The 19,966-nt window shown below is 55.5% G+C and overlaps 12 protein-coding genes across 12 annotated transcripts; 6 read left to right on the forward strand and 6 right to left on the reverse strand.

The window, feature by feature from the left end:
• Positions 1–545: 545 nt before the first annotated feature.
• Positions 546–1,772, forward strand: BJX68DRAFT_254951 (SDR family oxidoreductase; the record flags this gene model as incomplete). Its single annotated transcript, XM_071042960.1, has 2 exons — positions 546–953; positions 1,005–1,772. The coding sequence occupies 2 exons, from the start codon at positions 546–548 to the stop codon at positions 1,770–1,772; spliced, it is 1,176 nt and encodes a 391-aa protein (XP_070899841.1).
• Positions 1,773–1,979: 207 nt separating this feature from the next.
• BJX68DRAFT_254952 (phosphotransferase family protein) lies at positions 1,980–3,231 on the forward strand (the record flags this gene model as incomplete). The annotated part of the gene is made up of 3 exons (XM_071042961.1): positions 1,980–2,078; positions 2,145–2,761; positions 2,838–3,231. 3 exons carry the CDS (start codon positions 1,980–1,982, stop codon positions 3,229–3,231), a joined length of 1,110 nt encoding a protein of 369 aa, XP_070899842.1.
• A 20-nt stretch (positions 3,232–3,251) lies between these two features.
• Positions 3,252–5,318, reverse strand: BJX68DRAFT_254953 (fungal trichothecene efflux pump; the record flags this gene model as incomplete). Its single annotated transcript, XM_071042962.1, has 7 exons — positions 3,252–3,660; positions 3,721–4,044; positions 4,114–4,173; positions 4,227–4,375; positions 4,438–4,718; positions 4,775–5,138; positions 5,199–5,318. The coding sequence occupies 7 exons, from the start codon at positions 5,316–5,318 to the stop codon at positions 3,252–3,254; spliced, it is 1,707 nt and encodes a 568-aa protein (XP_070899843.1).
• Positions 5,319–5,810: 492 nt separating this feature from the next.
• Positions 5,811–7,751, reverse strand: BJX68DRAFT_275370 (acyclic terpene utilization AtuA family protein; the record flags this gene model as incomplete). The annotated part of the gene is made up of 2 exons (XM_071047840.1): positions 5,811–6,687; positions 6,739–7,751. 2 exons carry the CDS (start codon positions 7,749–7,751, stop codon positions 5,811–5,813), a joined length of 1,890 nt encoding a protein of 629 aa, XP_070899844.1.
• A 301-nt stretch (positions 7,752–8,052) lies between these two features.
• BJX68DRAFT_254955 (alpha/beta hydrolase) lies at positions 8,053–9,135 on the reverse strand (the record flags this gene model as incomplete). The annotated part of the gene is made up of 2 exons (XM_071042963.1): positions 8,053–9,036; positions 9,103–9,135. The coding sequence occupies 2 exons, from the start codon at positions 9,133–9,135 to the stop codon at positions 8,053–8,055; spliced, it is 1,017 nt and encodes a 338-aa protein (XP_070899845.1).
• Positions 9,136–9,355: 220 nt separating this feature from the next.
• BJX68DRAFT_275371 (acyl-CoA dehydrogenase/oxidase) lies at positions 9,356–10,771 on the forward strand (the record flags this gene model as incomplete). Its single annotated transcript, XM_071047841.1, has 1 exon — positions 9,356–10,771. The coding sequence occupies one exon, from the start codon at positions 9,356–9,358 to the stop codon at positions 10,769–10,771; it is 1,416 nt and encodes a 471-aa protein (XP_070899846.1).
• A 70-nt stretch (positions 10,772–10,841) lies between these two features.
• BJX68DRAFT_266314 (uncharacterized protein) lies at positions 10,842–11,729 on the reverse strand (the record flags this gene model as incomplete). Its single annotated transcript, XM_071045472.1, has 2 exons — positions 10,842–11,617; positions 11,663–11,729. 2 exons carry the CDS (start codon positions 11,727–11,729, stop codon positions 10,842–10,844), a joined length of 843 nt encoding a protein of 280 aa, XP_070899847.1.
• Positions 11,730–11,828: 99 nt separating this feature from the next.
• On the reverse strand, positions 11,829–13,706 carry BJX68DRAFT_254958 (flavin-containing monooxygenase; the record flags this gene model as incomplete). Its single annotated transcript, XM_071042964.1, has 3 exons — positions 11,829–12,951; positions 13,027–13,443; positions 13,528–13,706. The coding sequence occupies 3 exons, from the start codon at positions 13,704–13,706 to the stop codon at positions 11,829–11,831; spliced, it is 1,719 nt and encodes a 572-aa protein (XP_070899848.1).
• A 403-nt stretch (positions 13,707–14,109) lies between these two features.
• Positions 14,110–15,699, reverse strand: BJX68DRAFT_254959 (cytochrome P450; the record flags this gene model as incomplete). Its single annotated transcript, XM_071042965.1, has 1 exon — positions 14,110–15,699. One exon carries the CDS (start codon positions 15,697–15,699, stop codon positions 14,110–14,112), a length of 1,590 nt encoding a protein of 529 aa, XP_070899849.1.
• Positions 15,700–15,983: 284 nt separating this feature from the next.
• Positions 15,984–16,403, forward strand: BJX68DRAFT_266317 (EthD domain-containing protein; the record flags this gene model as incomplete). The annotated part of the gene is made up of 1 exon (XM_071045473.1): positions 15,984–16,403. One exon carries the CDS (start codon positions 15,984–15,986, stop codon positions 16,401–16,403), a length of 420 nt encoding a protein of 139 aa, XP_070899850.1.
• Positions 16,404–16,648: 245 nt separating this feature from the next.
• Positions 16,649–17,515, forward strand: BJX68DRAFT_254960 (SDR family NAD(P)-dependent oxidoreductase; the record flags this gene model as incomplete). The annotated part of the gene is made up of 3 exons (XM_071042966.1): positions 16,649–16,957; positions 17,009–17,265; positions 17,299–17,515. 3 exons carry the CDS (start codon positions 16,649–16,651, stop codon positions 17,513–17,515), a joined length of 783 nt encoding a protein of 260 aa, XP_070899851.1.
• A 179-nt stretch (positions 17,516–17,694) lies between these two features.
• Positions 17,695–19,689, forward strand: BJX68DRAFT_275372 (trichothecene efflux pump; the record flags this gene model as incomplete). The annotated part of the gene is made up of 4 exons (XM_071047842.1): positions 17,695–17,856; positions 17,905–18,637; positions 18,687–19,055; positions 19,136–19,689. 4 exons carry the CDS (start codon positions 17,695–17,697, stop codon positions 19,687–19,689), a joined length of 1,818 nt encoding a protein of 605 aa, XP_070899852.1.
• Between the last annotated feature and the right edge of the window lie 277 nt (positions 19,690–19,966).

A 19,966-nucleotide genomic window follows, 5' to 3' on the forward strand; every position in this document is an offset into this window, starting at 1 on the left:
TCTGGGCTGGATTTGGGAGCTTGCAATACTGGTATATTCAAATACTTTCCACGCGCTTGCTAGGAATCGATTGCTTATTGGGGCTCTGTAGCATGACCTCTGGCCGCCTACGCTTAATTCCTTTGCTTATGGAGGACGGTTACGCTCCCGCAAAAACTATTACGTCTGATGAAACGCAGCTGGATATTTAGGGACGAGGCTGGCAATGGCCGGTAAGTTCGAGGGGTCTAGTAGTGTACACGACTAAATTTCGAACGGGGGTTCGATGTTCGGACTCGGGCCTTTTAGTCAAAACAGTACTTGGTTGGAAGTTATTTTACTACTATATCATGAATCAATAGACAGGCCATATTAAATGAGATGTTAGGGCCGTCGATCGGCAGCCAGCCACTGAGGAATCCAGAATCGCACGGTTAACAACAGGCACCTCCCGGAAATCGAAAAGCGAGGCTTGGGTTAAGATTGAACAATCATCTGTATATAGTAGTATTCTACTACATGTCACAGACAACGCATTATACCAAATCTCTCAACGTACGCATACCATGGCCCAACGCCACGCCCTCGTCTTCGGCGCCTCTGGAATTACCGGGTGGGCAGCCGTCAACGCCCTCTTAAGCGACTACCCAACCCCAGACACGTTCCAGCGGGTGACGGCACTAACGAACCGACCTCTATCCGCCGAAGATGCCCTATGGCCAGCCTCAAAGAAGCTGAATATTGTCTCTGGACTGGATCTTCTTGCAGGTGACCAGGCCACTCTAGAGGACACCATGCGTGAGCGAGTGCCCAGCATCGATACCGTCAGCCATGTGTATTTCTTTGCATATATATTCAACTCGGACCCCCAGGAAGAAATCCGGGTGAATGTTGAGTTACTGAAGAGGGCCGTCACGGCTGTGGATAAGTTGAGTGCGAAGCTTGAGTTTGTGCTTCTTCCGACCGGCGTCAAGGTACGCCCCCAAGATAATCCTCATCTCACTGCAACAGCTAACACGACACAGGCCTACGGCGTACACCTCCTCGACGAATTCCCCTTCAGTGCCAACCTCCCACTATCCGAATCCCTTCCCCCAATCCCGGAACCCCACAAATCCAACCTCTTCTACTACCCGCAAATCTCCCTCCTGCAATCCCTCTCGCAGGACAAACTTTGGACATACTGCGAAGTTATGCCGGATATTGTCGTCGGCTTCGTCCCCAACAACAACGCCTACTGCCTGGCGCAGTGGCTGGCTTTATATCTATCGCTCTGCCGCGAGATCAATGGTGCCGGCGCCGAGGTTGTATTCCCGGGGAACATGAAGAGTTGGGGGATCAAGTCGAATGATAGTGGACAGGATATCATTGCTCGCTACGCGATTCACGCGAGTTTGCATCCTGAGATTACTTCGGGGCAGCGGTATAACGTTGCGGATAACGCGCGGTGGAGTACGTGGGCTGTCAAGTGGCCGGTTATCTGTGAGTTCTTTGGACTCAAGGGTATTGCGCCTGAGAATGGGCCCGGGCCCGATCCGAGTGCGTATGTAGCCGAACATCGCGAGGAGTGGTTCGAACTCGCGAGGAAATATGGGTTGAAGGGCGGAAGAGTAGGAAATGACAAGAGCCTGAGTATTGTGCCGCAGTTTCTGATGGGCATGTTTGATTTTGATCGGCAGTTGGATATGAGCAAGATGCATGGGGCTTGGGGAGAGACTGTTGAGGAGACGGATGTCAAGGGGGCGTGGTGGACTGCGTTTGAGAGATTTAGGGCTGCGAGGATTATTCCGTGAACTTCTCACAGAGGAAGATAGAGTACATTGTGATTGGATGAGTTTGATGATGCCCTGCTGGAAAACGATATCCAGACCATCTCCGGGATTGCTCTTCGAGCAGCTCCGTTCTCACTAGAGTAAACGTAGAGAAATAACAACAAAGCAATGACTTTATCTCAATGAACTGTCACAACTACTGTAAGAGAGACACAGAACGAAATCACCATGGCAGGCCCCCTCCGCCAACCAATCGACATTGCCTCGCTCACAAACTACCTGACCTCGCACGTCCCCCAAATCCAGACCCCAATAACCCTTGCCCAGGTACGTCTTCACCACCCCTCTCCCCACTCCACCACTCAATTACCCAGTAATAACCCCGCTACACAGTTCGGCTTCGGCCAATCCAACCCAACCTACCTCCTGACCTCCTCCACAAACGCAAAATATGTGTTGCGCAAGAAACCCCCGGGAAAGCTCGTCTCAGCAAGCGCACACAAAGTCGAGCGGGAATACCGCATCCTCAAAGCGCTAGAAGCAACCTCCATCCCGGTCCCGCGAACATACTCTCTCTGCACGGATGCCTCCGTCCTCGGGACACCGTTCTATATTATGGAGTTTCTGGACGGGCGGATTTTCGAGGATGCGACCTTCCCTAGTCTTAGTGCAATTGAAAGAAAGGTGATGTGGCGCGAGGCGATGACGACGCTTGCGCGGTTCCATAGCCTTGATCCCCAGGCGGTTGGGTTGGAGGGGTACGGAAGGGTCGGGGGGTTCTATGAGCGGCAGCTGGAGACATGGAGGGGTCTTGCGCGTGCACAAGGGGTCGTCGTTGATGTTGAGAGTGGGGAGGCTGTTGGTGATGTCCCTGGGATAGAGAGGATGATTTCGTTCTTCTCTGATGAGCGATATCAGCCGACGGACCGAGCGTCTCTGATCCATGGGGACTTCAAGATTGATAACCTCGTCTTCCATAAGACGGAGCCGAGGATTATTGGGATTCTTGAGTATGTCCCTGTCACTGCCACTGAACAGCCTGCGCGGGAATTTGTGAAGATATGGAAGCTGACTACGTTGCTACAGCTGGGAAATGTCTACAATCGGCCATCCGCTAGCGGATATCGCAAATGTCGTGCATCCGTGGACGGTCAATGGGTTGTCTCCGCGTGCCGCACGTGAAATCGGGCTTCCATCCGGCACAGCGCATATAGACGGTCTACCCTCGGTAGCCCAGTGCGTGGCCTGGTACGCCGAGGAAGCAGGCTGGAACCCTGCCCCAGACCTGCGCTGGGCTGAAGCATTCTGCCTTTTCAGGCTGAGCATCATATACCAGGGTATTGCGGCCCGGTATGCAGCGCGCCAGGCGACGAGCACAAAGGCTCGTGAGTTAGGGAGGGCGATGTACCCATGTGCGGAACTGGCGGGGCGAGTAATCAGAGAGTTGGAGGACAAGGGAACCCAGAGCGCGAAGTTATAGATTGTATGCAACTCACTACTCTACTTTAAAGTATCATTCTCCAACTGAACCGCACATGCGCTTGTCTTCTTCCTCTTGTCGATATCCCGCGTTGTAAGCGCAACCAGAATGGCTAGGCCTCCAAACGCAACTGCCACCTCGTAGACGAGCTGGTACGACTCTGCGCTGACGACCTTGGAGGCTTCGCTCACAGCTTGTATGCTCCTGTCTGTGATTCCGGCCACACTCTGATACGCAGCCTCTGTATTCGTCTGTGCAGCGGCCAGTAGTCCAGAGATGTCGCCTGTGAAACCAGATCGACTAGCTGCGTCACGCACCCGGTCGCCAATAAGGGCATTATACCGGTTCGACTGGATTGCCGTGTAGATTGCCGTTGCAATGGCGCCGCCGATCAGTCTGAATGTGCATAAGAGGCCTTGGCTGATGCCACTGCACATGGTTAGCATGTGGTCACCCAGAGACCGAACCCCTAGATAAAATAACACTTACATATCTTCCTGACTCTCGAGTCCCAACGAAATCATCCCAAAAGCCAAATACTGCGGTGGGGTGACCGACGCCGCTACGATGATAATCGTCGCAATCGCCTGCGCCTTGTCGTCCTTCCCAACAGATCCCATCGACCCAATCATCCCCGTCTGCACGACCAGGAATCCAATCAGCTGCCAACGCTCGTGGCCGAGCCGGGGGACGATTGTGAGCACGAATATCCCGGCTAGAATCGTGCCGAAGGAGAACATGTTCGCGTAGACACCTTGCAGGGTGGAGTCGCCTGGGGGAACGTACAGCAGGGCGGATTGGCGGGGCCAGAGGCTAGTTTTGGTGGTGGTTAGATTCTTGTGTAGGTGGAGTGGGTGCGAGGGTCTTGCGGGTGGGACGTACATGTTCATGCTGTAGTAGAGCATTCCGCCGACAAAGGTCATGGCGATGAGAGAAGTGAAGCTGTTGATGGTGAGTTTTTTAGAAGAATAATGCGAGGTTGGAGCCAAACGTACTCGCGCCACTTCCGAAACAGCCTGGGGGGCAGAATGGGATATTCGAGTTTGGCATATACTTCCCAGAACCCCAGAGCGACAAAGTGAACCACGGACAGGACAATGGGCAGGATAACCCCCACACTTTTCCACGCGAAGTTGCGCCCGCCCTACTCAGATCATTAGCACTCGATCGTATCCAGCGCTCATTGACAATGTCTGTACAACTCACCCAATTCAGCCCCAAAAGAAGCAAAATACATCCAGCGAGGAACAGCAGCAGTCCAACATAATCCAGTGCAGCAAGAAGCTGCCGTTTGGTCTTTTGATCCTCGCGGTGCTTCGTCTTGAACGAAGGTGGCCGATAGAAGATAAACAGCGCGATGGCTGTGAGTGTCTCGAATGCGAACATCCACCAGTAGCACGCTCTCCAGCCTAGCTTTGTATGGCTGATAAAGGTGTACCCGATCATAGGGCTCAGCATTGCGGGAATGTTGGATATCTCGACACAACCTAGCGCAGTTAGCAGACTCCATTGACGGTGGACGGCTGAAAGGCAAGATGCGCACCCAAAATAAACAACCGATACCGATTCGGCACAATCTCCTGAACACTCGCAAAAAGCGTCTCACCAAACCCACCTCCAATCCCCATGAGTACACCGGCGGCTATCATCTGCGAGATCGACTGCCCCGTCGCTCCAACGACTGCGCCCACTGCACCAAATACCGCTCCCGAAATGAGGAACCAGCGCCGCCCGAAGATGTCGGAGAGACGCCCGCCAATGGTGACAATGACAGCGGCGCCGAGGTTCCAGCAGATTGTGATCCAGGGGTAGTTGGGTTCGGGGCCCAGGTCGGCGTTTATGCTTGAGAGGATCACGGCGGGCATGAGTTGGGTGAAGAGGTACGAGTTGTAGAGGAGGCAGATTGACTGTGGTGGTTAGTCTGGAGTAAGGGGAAGTGGTTTGGATTGGGTGGGCCGAGGGCGTACAATGATGGCCATGATTGTTCTCGGGGTCAGGTGCGGCATCGTGCTGCCCCCCTCGGCGGTTATCGGGGCTGCGGCGCTGCTCTCTTCATCGTGCACCGCTTCTGGTTTCTCGGTAGACATGGTTGGGCTCGAATTGACTGAAAATTGGATCTGGGCAAGTCTGGGGTACTTCCAAGTTGCCATAATGGGACGACTGGCCCCACTACTCAAAGTCTATATAGGTGTATCTGGACCCGTACGTAGTCGTTGGGTAGTCGGGAGTCCTTTTCCATCCCTTCTCTTGCACTGGATAAGCACTTCCGGAGCTACGATGTGTGTTGGGAGACCGGAGCTGGGCACAGGGGTTGCCTCCACCAATAATAAGGTCTGTATCTATAGTATCTCCAAACACCCGACGTGCTTCAACGCGGGAAAGGCAGGCTGCCAGCATGGATGCATGCCGGGGCTCCTGGGGCAATCCATTTTGCACCGGAGTGGCAAGGGGGCCAAGTGGTTATCACAACCATTCATCTCATCACCACATCAGGTGGGATTACCGCCAGCAAATGGTGCGTTCTTAAGCCAGCATACGGATATATTTATATCTATATATCGACATTCTAATGGATAATACTACACTCTCCCTCTATCTAGAAACCTCTTGGGCAAATCCACCGTCTTCGCCCTGAGATACTCCATACAATTCTTCCCCAGCGTATCATAACTCGAGCACGCGTTATACTCGCCCTGCATATGATCCTTGAGCAAAAAATGCACCGTGCGCAACGCCGGGATCTCGAACCGATCGATCGGCTTCCCCTTGTACTCTTCGGGCCCCAGCAGCTCGATGATTTTCGGGATCGTGAGGAAACTCCTGAGCCAGTCCCACTCCTCGTCGTGGCGCACGAAGAAGCCGTTGTTGCAGTCGGATGCTTTGTCGCCGCCGCGGCCGAGCACGATGTAGCCGAGTGGTGCGCGCACGGTCTCGCCGAAGGTGGACAGGTCGACGGGGTTGGTTGTTTCGTAGCTGGGTTGTTGGCGAGGATACTGACGGGTTATCTTTGGAGTGGGGATGTCGATTATGGCATTATTATCGTAGAGGGAATGCACGCGCTGCTGGATCGCAGACTGCGGTAGGAGAGCCGGCCAGTATCTGTAGTAGGGCTTGCCCTCTGCCTGCCGCATGTCGTTGCCCAGTGATGCGCCGGGGACGCCCTCGAGGAAGGTGACCATTGCCCGGCGAAAGAAGCCGTCCGGGTTGCTCATGCGGAGGAGATCTCTGTCGGGGGACTGGGCGAAGATGCGAAAGTCGACGGTGGCGAGGTCCTGGTTGCGTGCGTCGATGGGGGACGAGCCGTTGACGTGGAATTTGAGCAGGGAGAATTTCCTGAGCAGTTCGGGGCCCAGCGCTTCGCGGATCTGGTCTTCGGTGTATTTGGCTTTTTCTTCAATATCCAGGCCCACCAGGTAGACGTGGTATTCGGCTTGGTAGCCGGCTGGGGCGGTGATTCTATGCTTGTCAGTCTTTGTAACCTATACAGGAGCGAGGTGATGTACATACCCAACTTTTGCTGTCGGTGGGGGAGGCAGCCCCTTGACTCCAGTAATGCGCACCTGGTCCTCTCCAACCTGCTCCATGCGAATCCCCTCCAGCTGAGCCGTGACATCCGAGTTGTAGTACAACGGCCCCTGAATCTCATAGACGAGCTGCGAAGTCACTGAACCGACAGTAATACACCCTCCCGTATTCGCCTCCTTGGTCAGCAGCGTCTCCCCATTCGCATGAATGTGCGCAATCGGAAACCCCACATTCAAATGCTTCCCAGCCTTCAATAAATCCTTAAAAGCCGAATAATACCCTCCACACACATACGACGCACACTCAATCAAATGCCCCGCAACAAGCGCACCAGCCAACTCATCAAACTGCTCCGCACCCCAACCATGCCACCACGCCGCCGCCCCAATCGCCGGAGACGCATCGGCGACACGCCCGCAGATGACGATGTCCGCCCCCTGCCTCAGCGCCTCCGCGATCCCCAGCCCGCCCAGATACGCCTGCGCGCAGACGGGCTCAAACCCCCACTCCTCGAGCTTCCTCCCATGCACGAGGGATTCAAACTTCTCGCCTTGCTTGGCGAGTTCCGCGACTTTATCGCTGACGTCGTCACCCTCGATCCAGGCGACTTTCATCGGACACCCGGCATCCTCGCACTTCTTCTTCACCCACTCGGCCAAGATCTCCGTATCCGATGCTCCCGCATTAACAGCAAGTTTGACTTTATTCTTGTAGAGGTGCGGAATCGCAGGCTCGAAGCAGTCGATGAAGTTCTCTGCGAACATGGCCGTCTTGACCCTCTCCTCCAGCGAGAGAGATTTCGCGTCCTGGGACTTCTGCGCCTTGTTTCGCGCTTTGCCCACGCCGTGTACTGTCATTGTCATTTCGGACAGCCAGTCGCCAACGATGATGTCGCATTCGCCGTGCTGGGCGAGTTGGGTGATTGCGTGCACGCGGTCTGAGAAGCCGCCGCTGGCGCCGCCGACGCGGACAGGTCTGCTTGTTGCTGAGGGCATGATGGTGCAGTGCAGTGAAATGGTATGTGGGATGAGGATTTGGGTGCATGGTATGGTATGTGTAGGTGTAGGTGTATTTATCTATGCGGCTCGGAGGTCTTCTCCCCAACTGCCGGGTATCCTTTTCCAGGGCTCCCACTACGGCATCTACTGCAGAGTATGTATGCTAACTACACATCTAGGAGACCAGAGCGAAGCTTATCAGAAATACCAGCGACAATAGAAAACTGACATGGTGCATTCTGTCTGAACTACCCTAAGGCTACCCACCAACAGCCCCCCGGCGGCTGTGATACGATTCCTATAGCTGCGCAGCCTTAAACCCGCCGACCCACCTAACCCCTTCCATGACCCTCCCCAAGAAAACATTGCGATGCTCCTCCAAATGCTTCGACGGAAACGTCCACGAATAATGCGGAAACCCCGGATACGCATCATACACGGTTGGAACCCCCTCCCGTTCCAGTTTCCTCCTCATGAGTCTCGCATCATCGCGCAACGTATCCGCACCACACTCGGCAATATATACCTTCTTCAGCTCGCGCAGCCGCGGATGAAGCAGGCACGATGTATACTTGTCATCGCGGGGAGCACCGTACGCGGTGAAGAAGGATGCCATGGCCGATGCGGTGTTTACGGTTGCGGTTGCGTTTGCTTCGTAGCTGTTGTAGAGACCTGCTGCTTTGATGGACGCGGGGACGGCATCTGGGTGGACTGTTACGGGGACGAGGGCGACGACGCCGTTGAGGAGGTTCTTGGCTAGATCCGAGTGGCGGTCGAGGAGTTTGAGCGCCGTTCCGAAGGCGAGGTTCCCGCCTGCGGAGGCCCCGATGAGGATAAAGGATGAGGCGTGTAGATATTTCGACGCCCAGATCGTTGCGTCGACACAGTCGTCGAGTGCCGCGGGGTACTTGTGCTCTGGCGCGAGTCGATAAGAAACGCTGACGATTGTCATGTTGTGCGATTTGCTCACAAGTCGGCAGAACCCGTCTTCTTGGTCGACGCTGCCCATTGTCCAGCCGCCGCCGTGCAAGTAGATGCCCACGGGTGCTGGCTTCGCTTTCGCATTTGGGGTGCTGGCTTTGCTGTCTCTTTTGGTGGTTTCTGGAGGCGTGTAGACCCTCACCCAGAAACTCTCCAGGGTGACATCCTCCGTCTGCACCGAATCATCAGGCGGGGGAATTTCATATTTCGCTACGAGTCTCTCGAGGATCTTGAGCCAGCCGGATTCAATTTCAGCGAGGGATCCGGAGAGCGCTGGGGATTCGCCGAATTCGTCGATGAACTGGGGTTGTTAGTCAGGCGCTTGACGGACTTGGTAGTTATAAAAAGAGCCGAGGAGACGGCTTACCTTCCTCCATGCCGGGGCAAATTCTGGGGTCATGTTTGCGTGGTTATTGGATGTTGATTTGTGCCGTGTTGAAGCGCAGAGTGAGGGCCGGTAAGCCGAGGCTATAAGAGTTGGTGCTCGGCCGCGGGGTTGGATATCAATATCCGCGGGCCTATCTGGAGAAAGGAGGGCCATTGAAAAGAAACCATTCTTCGAGCTCATCTCCTTCTAAACACAATCAAGGTATCCAGGTCAACTCTCAAAATAACCAGCCATGACTACCCCAGACCCCGACCTCAGCCAACCGCCCTTCAACCGCTTCCCCACTTGGACACTCTCGAAACTGCGCCCCTCGGCCATAAAGACCATTCAGCACGTCCACGAATTCATCGAGACAAAATGCATCCCCGCGCAATCCATCATGAAATCCCAACTCGCCCAAAACCGCTGGCGCACACCGCCACTCATGCGCCACCTCCGCACCGAAGCCCAAGCCGCCGGCCTCTGGAACCTTTTCCTCCCCCCCGAATTCCCATCATCCCCGGGCCTCACGAACCTCGAGTACGCGTGCTGCGCGGAGCTCATGGGCCGCGTATACTGGGCGGCACAGACGATGAACTGTCACGCGCCGGAGACGGGGAATATCGAGCTCCTCGCGAAATACTGCAACGACGCGCAGAAGGAAAAGTGGCTTGCCCCGCTGTTACGCGGGGAATTCAGCTCCGCGTACTCGATGACAGAGCCCGACGTTGCGTCGTCGGATGCGACGAACATCGGAATTGAGATCCGGCGCGAGGGAGACGAGTATGTGATTAATGGACGCAAACTCTTTGGCAACGCCAAGTGGAATCCAGACGTTAGGCTGTATATCCTCATGGGCTGCACGGATCCCACCAACGCCGACATCCGTCGGCGACATTCGATGCTCCTGGTCCCCGCCGACACGCCGGGCCTCGCCATGCGCCAGAACCTCTCGATTATGGGCTACGATTGTGCGCCCGAAGGACACGGCGAGTACATCTACACCAACGTGCGCGTGCCCGTCTCGAACGTGATCCTCGGCGAGGGGAGGGCATTCGAGATCGCGCAGGGACGACTCGGACCAGGCCGGATCCATCACTGTATGCGGCTGCTCGGCCAGGGTGAGCTGGCGTATGAGCTTGCGCTTGTGCGCGCGACAGACGAGCGGAAGAAGCCTAGGGGGAAACTCATTGGGGAGTTTGATAGTAATATTGAGCGCATTGCTCAGATGCGGCTTGAGCTTGATGCGATGAGGCTTGTGGTATTTAGTGCGGCGGATACGCTCGACTCGAAACGCAAGGATGGCCACGGCAGCAAGAAAGACCGCTATGTCATCGCGCAAAGCAAGATCCTCGTCCCTGCTGCTGTGGCACGCATCATCGACGAGTGCATGCAGTTGTACGGCGGGCAGGGGCTGACGCAGTACACGCCGCTGCCGGAGATGTGGACGTATGCGCGGTTTGTGAGGCTGGCGGATGGGCCGGATGCAGCGCATCGGCATCAGGTTGGACGGGATCAGTTGAAGGGGGCGAAGGAGGTGCTGGCGCGGCATGTGAGATATTATGAGATTGCGCTCGAGTTGAAGAAGCAATTTGGGTTGGAGGACGAACTGAAGGATGATTGCTCGTGGGAGTATATCAATCTGGCGGGGGCGAAGGCCAAGCTGTAATTGACAACCAATACGAGATTGAATATGTAATTATCTGCGCTGCTTGCATTCTAGATATCTATATCGACAATCAAAGCTTCGAAAACGTCCCACTCTGCAAATGATTCCCGCCATCCACAGGAATAACAGCCCCATTAACATACGCGCCGGCAGCACTACAAAGAAACAACATGACGCCAGCAATATCCTCCGGAACACCCAACCTCCTCCTGGGATTGGCACTGGCCATCGCCTCCGCACCTCCAAGATGCTCAATCAGCCCGTTCGCCAGCTTCGAAGGAAAGAAGCCGGGCGCCACCGCATTCGAGCAGATCCCACGCGGCCCCAGCTCAACGGCCAGATTCGTTGCGAGGTGGTGCGCAGCTGCCTTGGAGACGGCATACATGATCGTCCCGTGCTCGCCAACGACGGGGACAGAGAGGCCAGCGATTGCGCCGACGATGATAATTCTTGACGGAGAGGTTGGTGTTGCGGACCGTTCGAGGAGCGGAGTGAGCAGGCGTGTGAGGTTGAAAATGCTCCGGACATTGAGATTAAGAACCTTGGATACCGCGGAATCAGGCGTTGGTTCAAAGGCGCCGCCCCATGTTGCTGCGGCGTTTGCGACGAGGATGTCGACCCGGGGTTCGGATTTGAGGCGTTGGACGAGTTTTTCGATTTCGGAGAGGTTGGACAGGTCCGCGGCGTGGCCGATTGCTGTTCCGGGAATGTTGGGTAGCGCGTTGAGTCTTTCGACTGCTTGGTTCAGGCCCTGGGGGCCCTCGGCTTTGCGGGCCACGAGGATGACTTTCCGTGCGCCGGCGAGCAGGAATGCAGTTGCGGTGTGCAGGCCTAAACCGCGAGAGCCTGTTCATGTCAGCTATTTTCATAGAAAATGGAGAGATTACGCACCGCCGGTGACGACAGCGACCTTGCCGTCGAGGCGGAATAGCTGGGGAAAGTCTCGTAGTTCTGACATGTTATGTTTGTGCTATCTTGGTACTATGCTGTTGTTGACTGATTGATATACGTCTTGTTCTCCGGATCAGGCAGGCTAATGTTTTCCCCCTCTGCAGATCTAAATCCTGGGAAACACGGTAAAAGCCGAAGCCTCTGGCTTTCTCGTCCCCGACTTGTTCAAGATCCTCAACCTCTTATTCCGACTGTGATAATCTCCGTCATCATGGTCCCGAATGTAGTAGGCCCAATCCGCCGTCTCGTCAATCTCGGTCTGGCTATACCCATTGCCCAACCATGCAAAGCGATTCCCTTTATACTCGACCTCCCAATCGTCCATCCGCACCTCACTCATTGCCTCGATATAATGCAGCGTCGAGCCAGGCCACAGCCCCGTCACGGGCCCGTCCACATCAGCCTTGTACCATGACCGACAACCATCCGCCCACACAGTCCGCTTCATAAGCTCATCCTTGAACTCGATGAACTCCCTAACAGCTTCAGCGCGCGGCGCAAACGCACGCACATTCGTCGCCTGATACCGGTCAATCAGCTTCATCATGTAATCCGCCTGCGCCTCAACCGCAGACAAAACTGGCCCATTGCCCACGGGACTATTGGGGCCCAAGAACGTAAGATAATTCGGAATCCCCGCCGCCGCGATACCGAGATACGACTGCGGCTCGCGCTGCCAGTCATCCTGTAGATTATTGCCACTAGGCCCAATGATGGGGAACCGCGGCCGGAACGAGGTGTCGAAGCCCGTTGCGCAGATGAGTATATCGACGGGGTATTCGTTCCCGTCGTCGCAGATGCATCCGCTTTCGCTGATTGCGTCGATGTTCCCGTAGACGACTTGCGTCTTTTCATGGCCCAGCGCCTCGAGGTATCCGACCCCCGGCGTGATTCGGCGACATCCGACGGACCACTGTGGGATTAGGGCTTCTTCCAGCGCAGGGTTGCGCAGTTTGTCTTTCATCTGCTGCGTCATGTACTCGCGTGTGGAGCGTTGCCCTTCCGTGTGCTGTAGGAAGATGGCCCACTGCCCGTTCATCCCGCTCTCGATGGCCCGGCGGTACTCGGTTAGGTGGGATGAGTCCTCGGCGAAGGCGCGCTTTTCCTGCTCGGTGAAGATGTGCTGTTCCAGGCCTTTTACGGGTGAGACCCAGGTTGGCTCGCGGATAAAGGTTGTCACTTTGCGGACTTGGGGGAGGATCGCGGGGAGGACTTGGATGCCCGATGAGCTGGGGATGTTAGCCAGATTGAACTACTCAACGATAGCCAAGACGAATGGTAGTAGGTAGGTAGAGTTTACTCACCCATTCCCAATCAACCCCACAGACCTCCCCTCAAGCACAATCCCATCATCCCAATTCGCCGTATGCACCAGCGTCCCTTTATATGTCTCAATACCTGGGATAGCCGGCCACCGCCACGAATTCAGGATCCCGCCCGCGTTGATGAGGATATCGCAGGTGTCAACGAACTCTTGGCCACTCTTGAGATCCCGAACTCGGACGTCATATCCTCCGCCATGCGGATGTTGCTTCGTGTCGGCGCTCCATGCCGCGTGTACGACCTGGTGATTCACCCGGCAGTACTGCCGCAGCCCGTATTTACGCGCAAAGGCGTCGAAGTACGAGAAGATCTCCGCGCTGCTTGCGTATGTTCCTGACCAGTCGGGTTTCGGTTCGAAGGACCAGGTGTAGTTGTGGGAGGGGACGTCGCAGGCGCAGCTAGACTCATCAGTTGCGAACCAGACAGATGTAGGGGAGGTAGCAAAGGTTGATGGGAGGGGAGGAAAAGCAAGGTGAACGTACCCCGGATACCGATTCTCAAACCACGTCCCGGCAATCTCGGGATTCTTCTCGTAGATGACAAGAGAGAAGTTCTTGAAGCTGCGCTGCAGCTTGTAGGCGAAGAGAAGGCCCGAGGCGCCGGCGCCGATGCAGATGATGCGGATGTGCCGTTCGGTGTGGATGGGTTGCGTGAGTGACATTGTGAGTGATTGATTGAAGGTATGGTAAATTTGGGAACGGTTCAATTGGCTCGGATAGCTCGATACTAGATATAGTGCGACTGCGTGATGACGATGCTTTGCCAGAGGAATGGGTGTGATGCAGCGGCGGGTGTGCTCAGGCAGATGATGTCCGGGGGTCTGTTCTCTGCGTGTCCCCCTCGAAAAGCAATTAGGCAAAGAGGGGGACGACAAAGAAATGAAGAAGCTACTGATATTTACCTAATAGTAATCGGATTAAACTTGATGCTTATATGCGTGTTATTCGAGTCTTGCAGAGAGCTTTTTAGTATACCCTAAGGTGATACTTTAGTATAGCATAGTTCTCATTTGATAGACCCAAAACGATACAGACAGCAAAAGACTTGTCCGACCAACTACAAGCTCAATCCTTCATCCTCTCCGCCTGCGACCTAACCACATACCCCCTGTCCACCCTCCCCCAGTTCCCATCAGTCCCCTCCCTCTTCACCTTCACAACCCTAACATTCAAATCTGGCTTCTGCCACGTCGTATACGCCTTCATGAACCTCATCTCCCCAGCCGGATCCCACTGCCACGCACCATCCGTACTCACAAACTCAAAGTTCCACACCAGCCGCGCCAAAATCACCCGCATCTCCATGTACGACAGGTTCTTCCCAATACAGCCCCTTGGTCCCAGCGAGAACGGCTGCATCCCTGTTTTGATGTCGGCTGCGTAGGGCTTGGATTGCTCAGTACCGGCGAGCCACCGCTCGGGGATGAACGAGTCGCAGTCCACAAAGTTGAATGGGTTATGTGAGGCTGCCCACCCGCCCACGGAGACGGATGTTCCGCCGGGGACCCAGTGGCCGTCGATTGTGTCGCCGGCGGCGGGGACGGTGCGGAGGAGGCCGATGGGGAGGGGCGGGTGGATGCGTAGGCCCTCTTCGAGACAGGCGTTTAGATACGGCAGGTCCGCTGTCCCAGCACGAGCGTATGTAATCTCCCTCTCAGACGCGAAAGCCGCTCTCACCTCCTCCTGCAACTTGACCATCTTATCCCCATGCCTGAGCAACCGCGCAAACAACCCAGACAGCAAATTCGCCGTCGTCTCGCTCCCCGCGACGATAAACAGCGCACTGTTCAAGATAATCTCGTTATCGTGCAAATCATACTTCTCGCGCTGCCGCAGGATATAGTATATAAAATCCTTGTGCTCCCCCTGTCCGTTCCGCAGCCGCTGCTCGACCTTCTCCTTGCTGAGCCGGAGGTGTTCCCGGCGGCGGTGCCGCAGGTAATCCGGTATACAGTGGAGCAGGACCCGCTGCGTGAACGAGCCGGCGGGCGCAAAGCGGCGCGTCGCTTGTTCGAGCGCCCCAACCTTCACCGTCTGGTAAATAAGTGCGACCCACGAGTGAAATGCCCCGAGGTCCAGACACCCAAAGGGCTCGCCAAAGGCCAGGTCGCCGATGATGTCAAATGTTGTGAAGTTGAGCCAGTTTACCAGGTTAAACTCTTCGCCCTTTGCCGCGAGCCCGCTGAGTTTCGCGATGAGGATGTCGACGTAATGCTGGATGATGTACTCCTGGTCCTTGAGCGCCCTCTCCGAGAACGAATGCGCCAGGGCGCGTCGCTGCCTCGCGTGGTTCGCGTCGTCGGCCATTGTCAGCGTCGACGCGTGCGGGAGCGGGTCGACGGAGCCGACGTGGATTGGGTCCTTGTGCATGTTTGCGCGGCCGTGCGTCTTGAAGCCGTAGATGTCTTCCCAGGCTTGCGCGGAGTTGAAGGCGAGTTCATTTGGGGAGACGCGCACGACGGGGCCGTATCTGTCGTGGAGGGTTTTGGTGTCGAAGCCGAGCCGGCCGCGGAGGAGGGAGGCTATCGAGGGGAGGGAGCTGATGGCGCGGAGGCGGGGGCCGGGGAAACTCGAGAGGGGGTGCAGGTAGAGCCGGTAGATTGAGAGGATTGCGAAGTAAAGGAGGCTGAGGCTGCCGAGGGCGTAGAGATACATGGTGGGCATGGTGATAGATCGGATTCAGATTCAGGGTCAGATTTTATTCATTTGACATTGTATGGCGCTTGGCAGAGATGATATGTTCTGGTAAAATATGCTGAGATCCGATCCGGCTGGTTAGGGCTATCGACTTCGTGCTGGAAAAGAACACCCGACAGTGGACATCGCAGCCTCAAAAACATGAACATAAAAGGACACAAAAAAGCATCACAAGAAACTCAACGCCATTTTCAATACCTACATCAAACAGCAAGCAAATTCTATACAAAATCCATCCCACTATGCCCTCTACAACCTCAATCCTCCCACCCCCAACCAACCCCCTAATCCGCGTAAGCTGCTTCTTCACCAAAGCCCCCACAATGAGCAGTACCGAGTTCAACACCTACTGGCGCGAAACCCACGGCTCCCTCGTCGTTGCCTCGAAAATCTTCCACGACGCCAAGATTCAGGGGTATACGCAGGTGCACAGCGCCCACAATCTAAACGCCGAGGCGGCGCGGATGGGATCCGCGCTCTTGGATTTCCAGTGGGACGCCTGCTCGGAGATGTATTTCCGGACCTGGGACGATTACCGGCTTTTTGCGGAGAGTGATGAGATGAGGGAGGTTCTCGGGCCGGATGGGGGGAAGATTATGGATATGGACCGCGGGGTTAGGGTTTTGGTGACGATGGTGGATCCGGTTTTTTCCAAGTTGTGATTTTTGTTCCGTGGCGCTTCTCGATGGAGGCTTGGAAGTTCAACGGATTGGCGATGTTGAAGTGGAGCGAGAGATCGGCTGAGGTCCTCGATACCGCATGCAACATGGATGCATGGATATCCATTCCCGGGGGATCTACATCTACACATTCTTGTATATCTCAAAGAACCATATATTGAAGCCTTGCAACCATTCACTCCCTACAATCAAACTCCCTCCACACTCAACATCCCATCAAGACCAGAATGATCGACCTCTCCAACAAAGTAATCGTCCTCACCGGCGGCGCCTCGGGCATCGGCCGCGCAACCGCGCTCCTCCTCGCCTCCCTCGGCGCCAAACTCTCCATTGCAGATCTCCAACAAGAGGCGCTCGAGTCCGTAGCACAGGAAATCAAAGGCGCGGGCCACGGCGACGTCCTCACGACAAAAGTCGACGTCCGCCAGGCGGACGCTGTCGAGGCTTGGATCCAGCAGACTGTGCAATGGGCCGGGAGGATCGATGGCGCGGCGAATTTGGCGGGTGTTATTGGCAAGTCGATTGGGCTTGCTGGGGTATGGTCTGTTCCATTCTAGCTTATCCAGGCTGATATGAACGCTATTTAGATCAAAGAAACCGACAGCGACGAGTGGGACTTTATCATGGACGTCAACCTGAAGGGCCTGATGCACTGCATGCGCGCCGAGCTCAAAGTCCTGGCTGATAAGGGCTCTGTCGTCAACGCGGCGAGTATCGCCGGACTGATGGGATTCCCGCGCAATGCAGCCTACTGTGCCAGTAAGCACGGCGTGATCGGCTTATCTCGGTCTGCGGCCAAGGAGGTTGGCAGTACACAGGGTATCAGAGTTAACTGCATTGCTCCGTGAGTACCACATCTACTCTTACTGTGGGCCAGAATCTGTGTCAGTAACGTCTGTAGGGGAGCAATTCAAACACCCATGCTGGCGCAGTCTTACGCCACGAGCGGGAATGCGGCGCTGGAAGCGGGGACTGCATTGGGGAGGCCAGGGGTTGCAGAGGAGGTGGCGAACTTGGTTGCGTTTTTGTTGAGCGATGCGTCTACATTTATTACTGGTAGTGTGTATTCGATTGATGGGGGGTGGGCGTGTTAGCTGGTTCTCTGGTTCAATGAGGCTACATTTTTAGGGCGGGGTAAAGTTATCCGGTCAGCTTGCATGGCACAATAATGTTTTATGATATACACTTTAGAGTTTTTGCAAGTGATAAAAGCATCGTAAGCCCTCCTTGATGGAGGAGGAAGTAAGAGGCTGCTTACACGATCACATACATCATGGCTCAAGTTGAAGCAGGAGCTTCCGATGCTCATGGCCCCAGGGCAGTGGTGCACACTGATGGCACTGTCGACTACATCGATGCTGATGCTATCGGGGGTGAGATGCAAGACATGCCCAAGGGCTACTTTAGGAGCCTGCCCTTCCTCGGAACAGTCCTGGTACGTATAACAACAACTCCTCTGCAACAACTTTACTAACATACTCAGGCCCAATGTCTCGGCTCCATCGTCGCCTACATGGGCTGGGTCCTCCCCGCCAACACACTGACCCTCATCAACGCCGAACTCGGCAACTCGCCCAACATCAACTGGGTCGCGACCGTATGGACACTCTCCAGCTGCGTGGGGTTCCTCCTCATCGGGCGCCTCTCCGACATCTTTGGCCGCAAGTGGATTGTCCAGGGGTCAATGGTCCTGTCCATAATCGGATGCATCATGGGCGCGCGCGCGACCTACGTCGAGATGCTCATCGGCGCCAACGTCTTTAATGGCATCGCGGCTGCGGGTCAGCTCTCGTTTGGGATTATCCTGGGTGAGCTCGTCCCGAATAAGTACCGCGGGGTGATTGTGACGATTGTGTTCATGTCGTCACTGCCCTTTGCGGTGTTTGGGCCTGTCATTGCGAGGCTGCTTATTCAGAATACGGAGCAGGGGTGGCGCTGGAGTTATTATATCGGGCTGATTCTGGCGGTGATTGCGACGGGACTGTATCACTTTCTGTATCATCCGCCCAAGTACGCGCAGCTGCATGTGGGGGGTCAGACAAAGTGGCAGATGTTCAAGGAGCTGGACTTTGTTGGCATCTTCCTCTTCGTCGCGGGGTGTGTTCTCTTCCTCATTGGGCTCTCGTGGGGAGGGACAACGTACCCCTGGGTGAGCGCTCCAACCCTGTGCACAATCCTACTCGGTCTCGTTACAATAGCCGCTTTTATCCTCTACGGTATACCCTCTCCCACAGCCCCTCTTTACACCCACTAACAGAATGATAGAAGGCTTCATCTGCAAAACCCGCCCCTTCATGCCCCCGCGCCTCTTCAAGCACGCCGGCTTCGTCGCCATTGTCGTCAACGCCGCCGTCGCCTCAATGGTCTACTACTCCTTTACAGTATTATGGCCAACAATCATCTCTTCAATCTACACGACCGACTCCATCCAGGTCGGCCTGCAGAGCTCCGTCGTCGGTGGAGGCATTCTCCTCGGGCAGATCATGGGCGGGATGGCGCTGGGGTTTCTCCCGGGGGTCAAGTACCAGTGCATCATTGCGTCATGCCTGGCTATATCGTTTATCACCCCGCTCAGTGCGCTAGGCCCGGATACGTGGGAGATGACGATTGCGTTGGGGGTTTTGGGGTGTATTGGTTTGTTCTACCCCCTCCCTCCTCTTTTCCTCGATCGAAAGAGGGCTGGCTGGTCTGGTCTGGTCTGACAATTATTTTAGCGGTCGGCTACATCGAAAACATCACCTTCCCCGGCGTAACCCTCGTCGTGGAACCGCAAGACATCGGCCTCGCAACGGGCGTCCTGGGCTCCCTCCGCGCCCTCGGCGGCGCAATCGCCCAAGCCGTCTACGTCTCTGTTCTGGACAACGAACTGCAGAAGAACATCCCCGCATACGTCGGGCCCGCCGCAACATCTGCCGGTCTCCCCGAGTCATCCCTCGCGGCTTTACTGTCTGCACTGTCCGCGTCATCCGGGACATCCTCGTCGAGTCTTGACGCCGTCCCGGGGATTAATGATGGCATTGTTGCGGCGGCGAGCGCGGCGATGAAAGTAGCGTACTCGAGAAGCTTCCGGATTGTGTTTTTCTGCACGGTTCCGTTTAGTGTTGTGCTGATTGTGTCGAGCTGTTTTGTGCCGAATATGGGGCGGTTTACGCATCTTAATGTTGCGAGGAGGTTGCAGGGCGGTAAGCAGGAAAAGGGGGAGGGGGAGGAGGAAGATGATGGCAAGGGGAATGTGCAGGAGTTGGAGGATGTGATGCGGAGGGTTTGAGGTGGTGTTTATTCTTGAGGGTGTTTTGGCCGAGGTGTGATTACCTGGAGTGCTGGAGCAAGAAGCATGCTGAGGAGGGTGGTGGGAGCGGTCATGATGGGCGAGCGTCTTGCGTAGAAACGGCTATCGATTCTGTTACTCCGTACTGCGATGGCTGAACATACAGTGCCTGCCAGGGCCTGACTTGGAAACTGAACAGGAAGAAGCAGGAAAATGATTACCGAAACATGCCCGCATTTTCCACCTCAATCATAGTTATATCAACCCCACCACAGCT

This window comes from Aspergillus pseudodeflectus, assembly GCF_044049435.1.
Source record: "Aspergillus pseudodeflectus strain CBS 756.74 chromosome Unknown BJX68scaffold_18, whole genome shotgun sequence".
In the NCBI taxonomy this organism is placed as follows: domain Eukaryota; kingdom Fungi; phylum Ascomycota; class Eurotiomycetes; order Eurotiales; family Aspergillaceae; genus Aspergillus; species Aspergillus pseudodeflectus.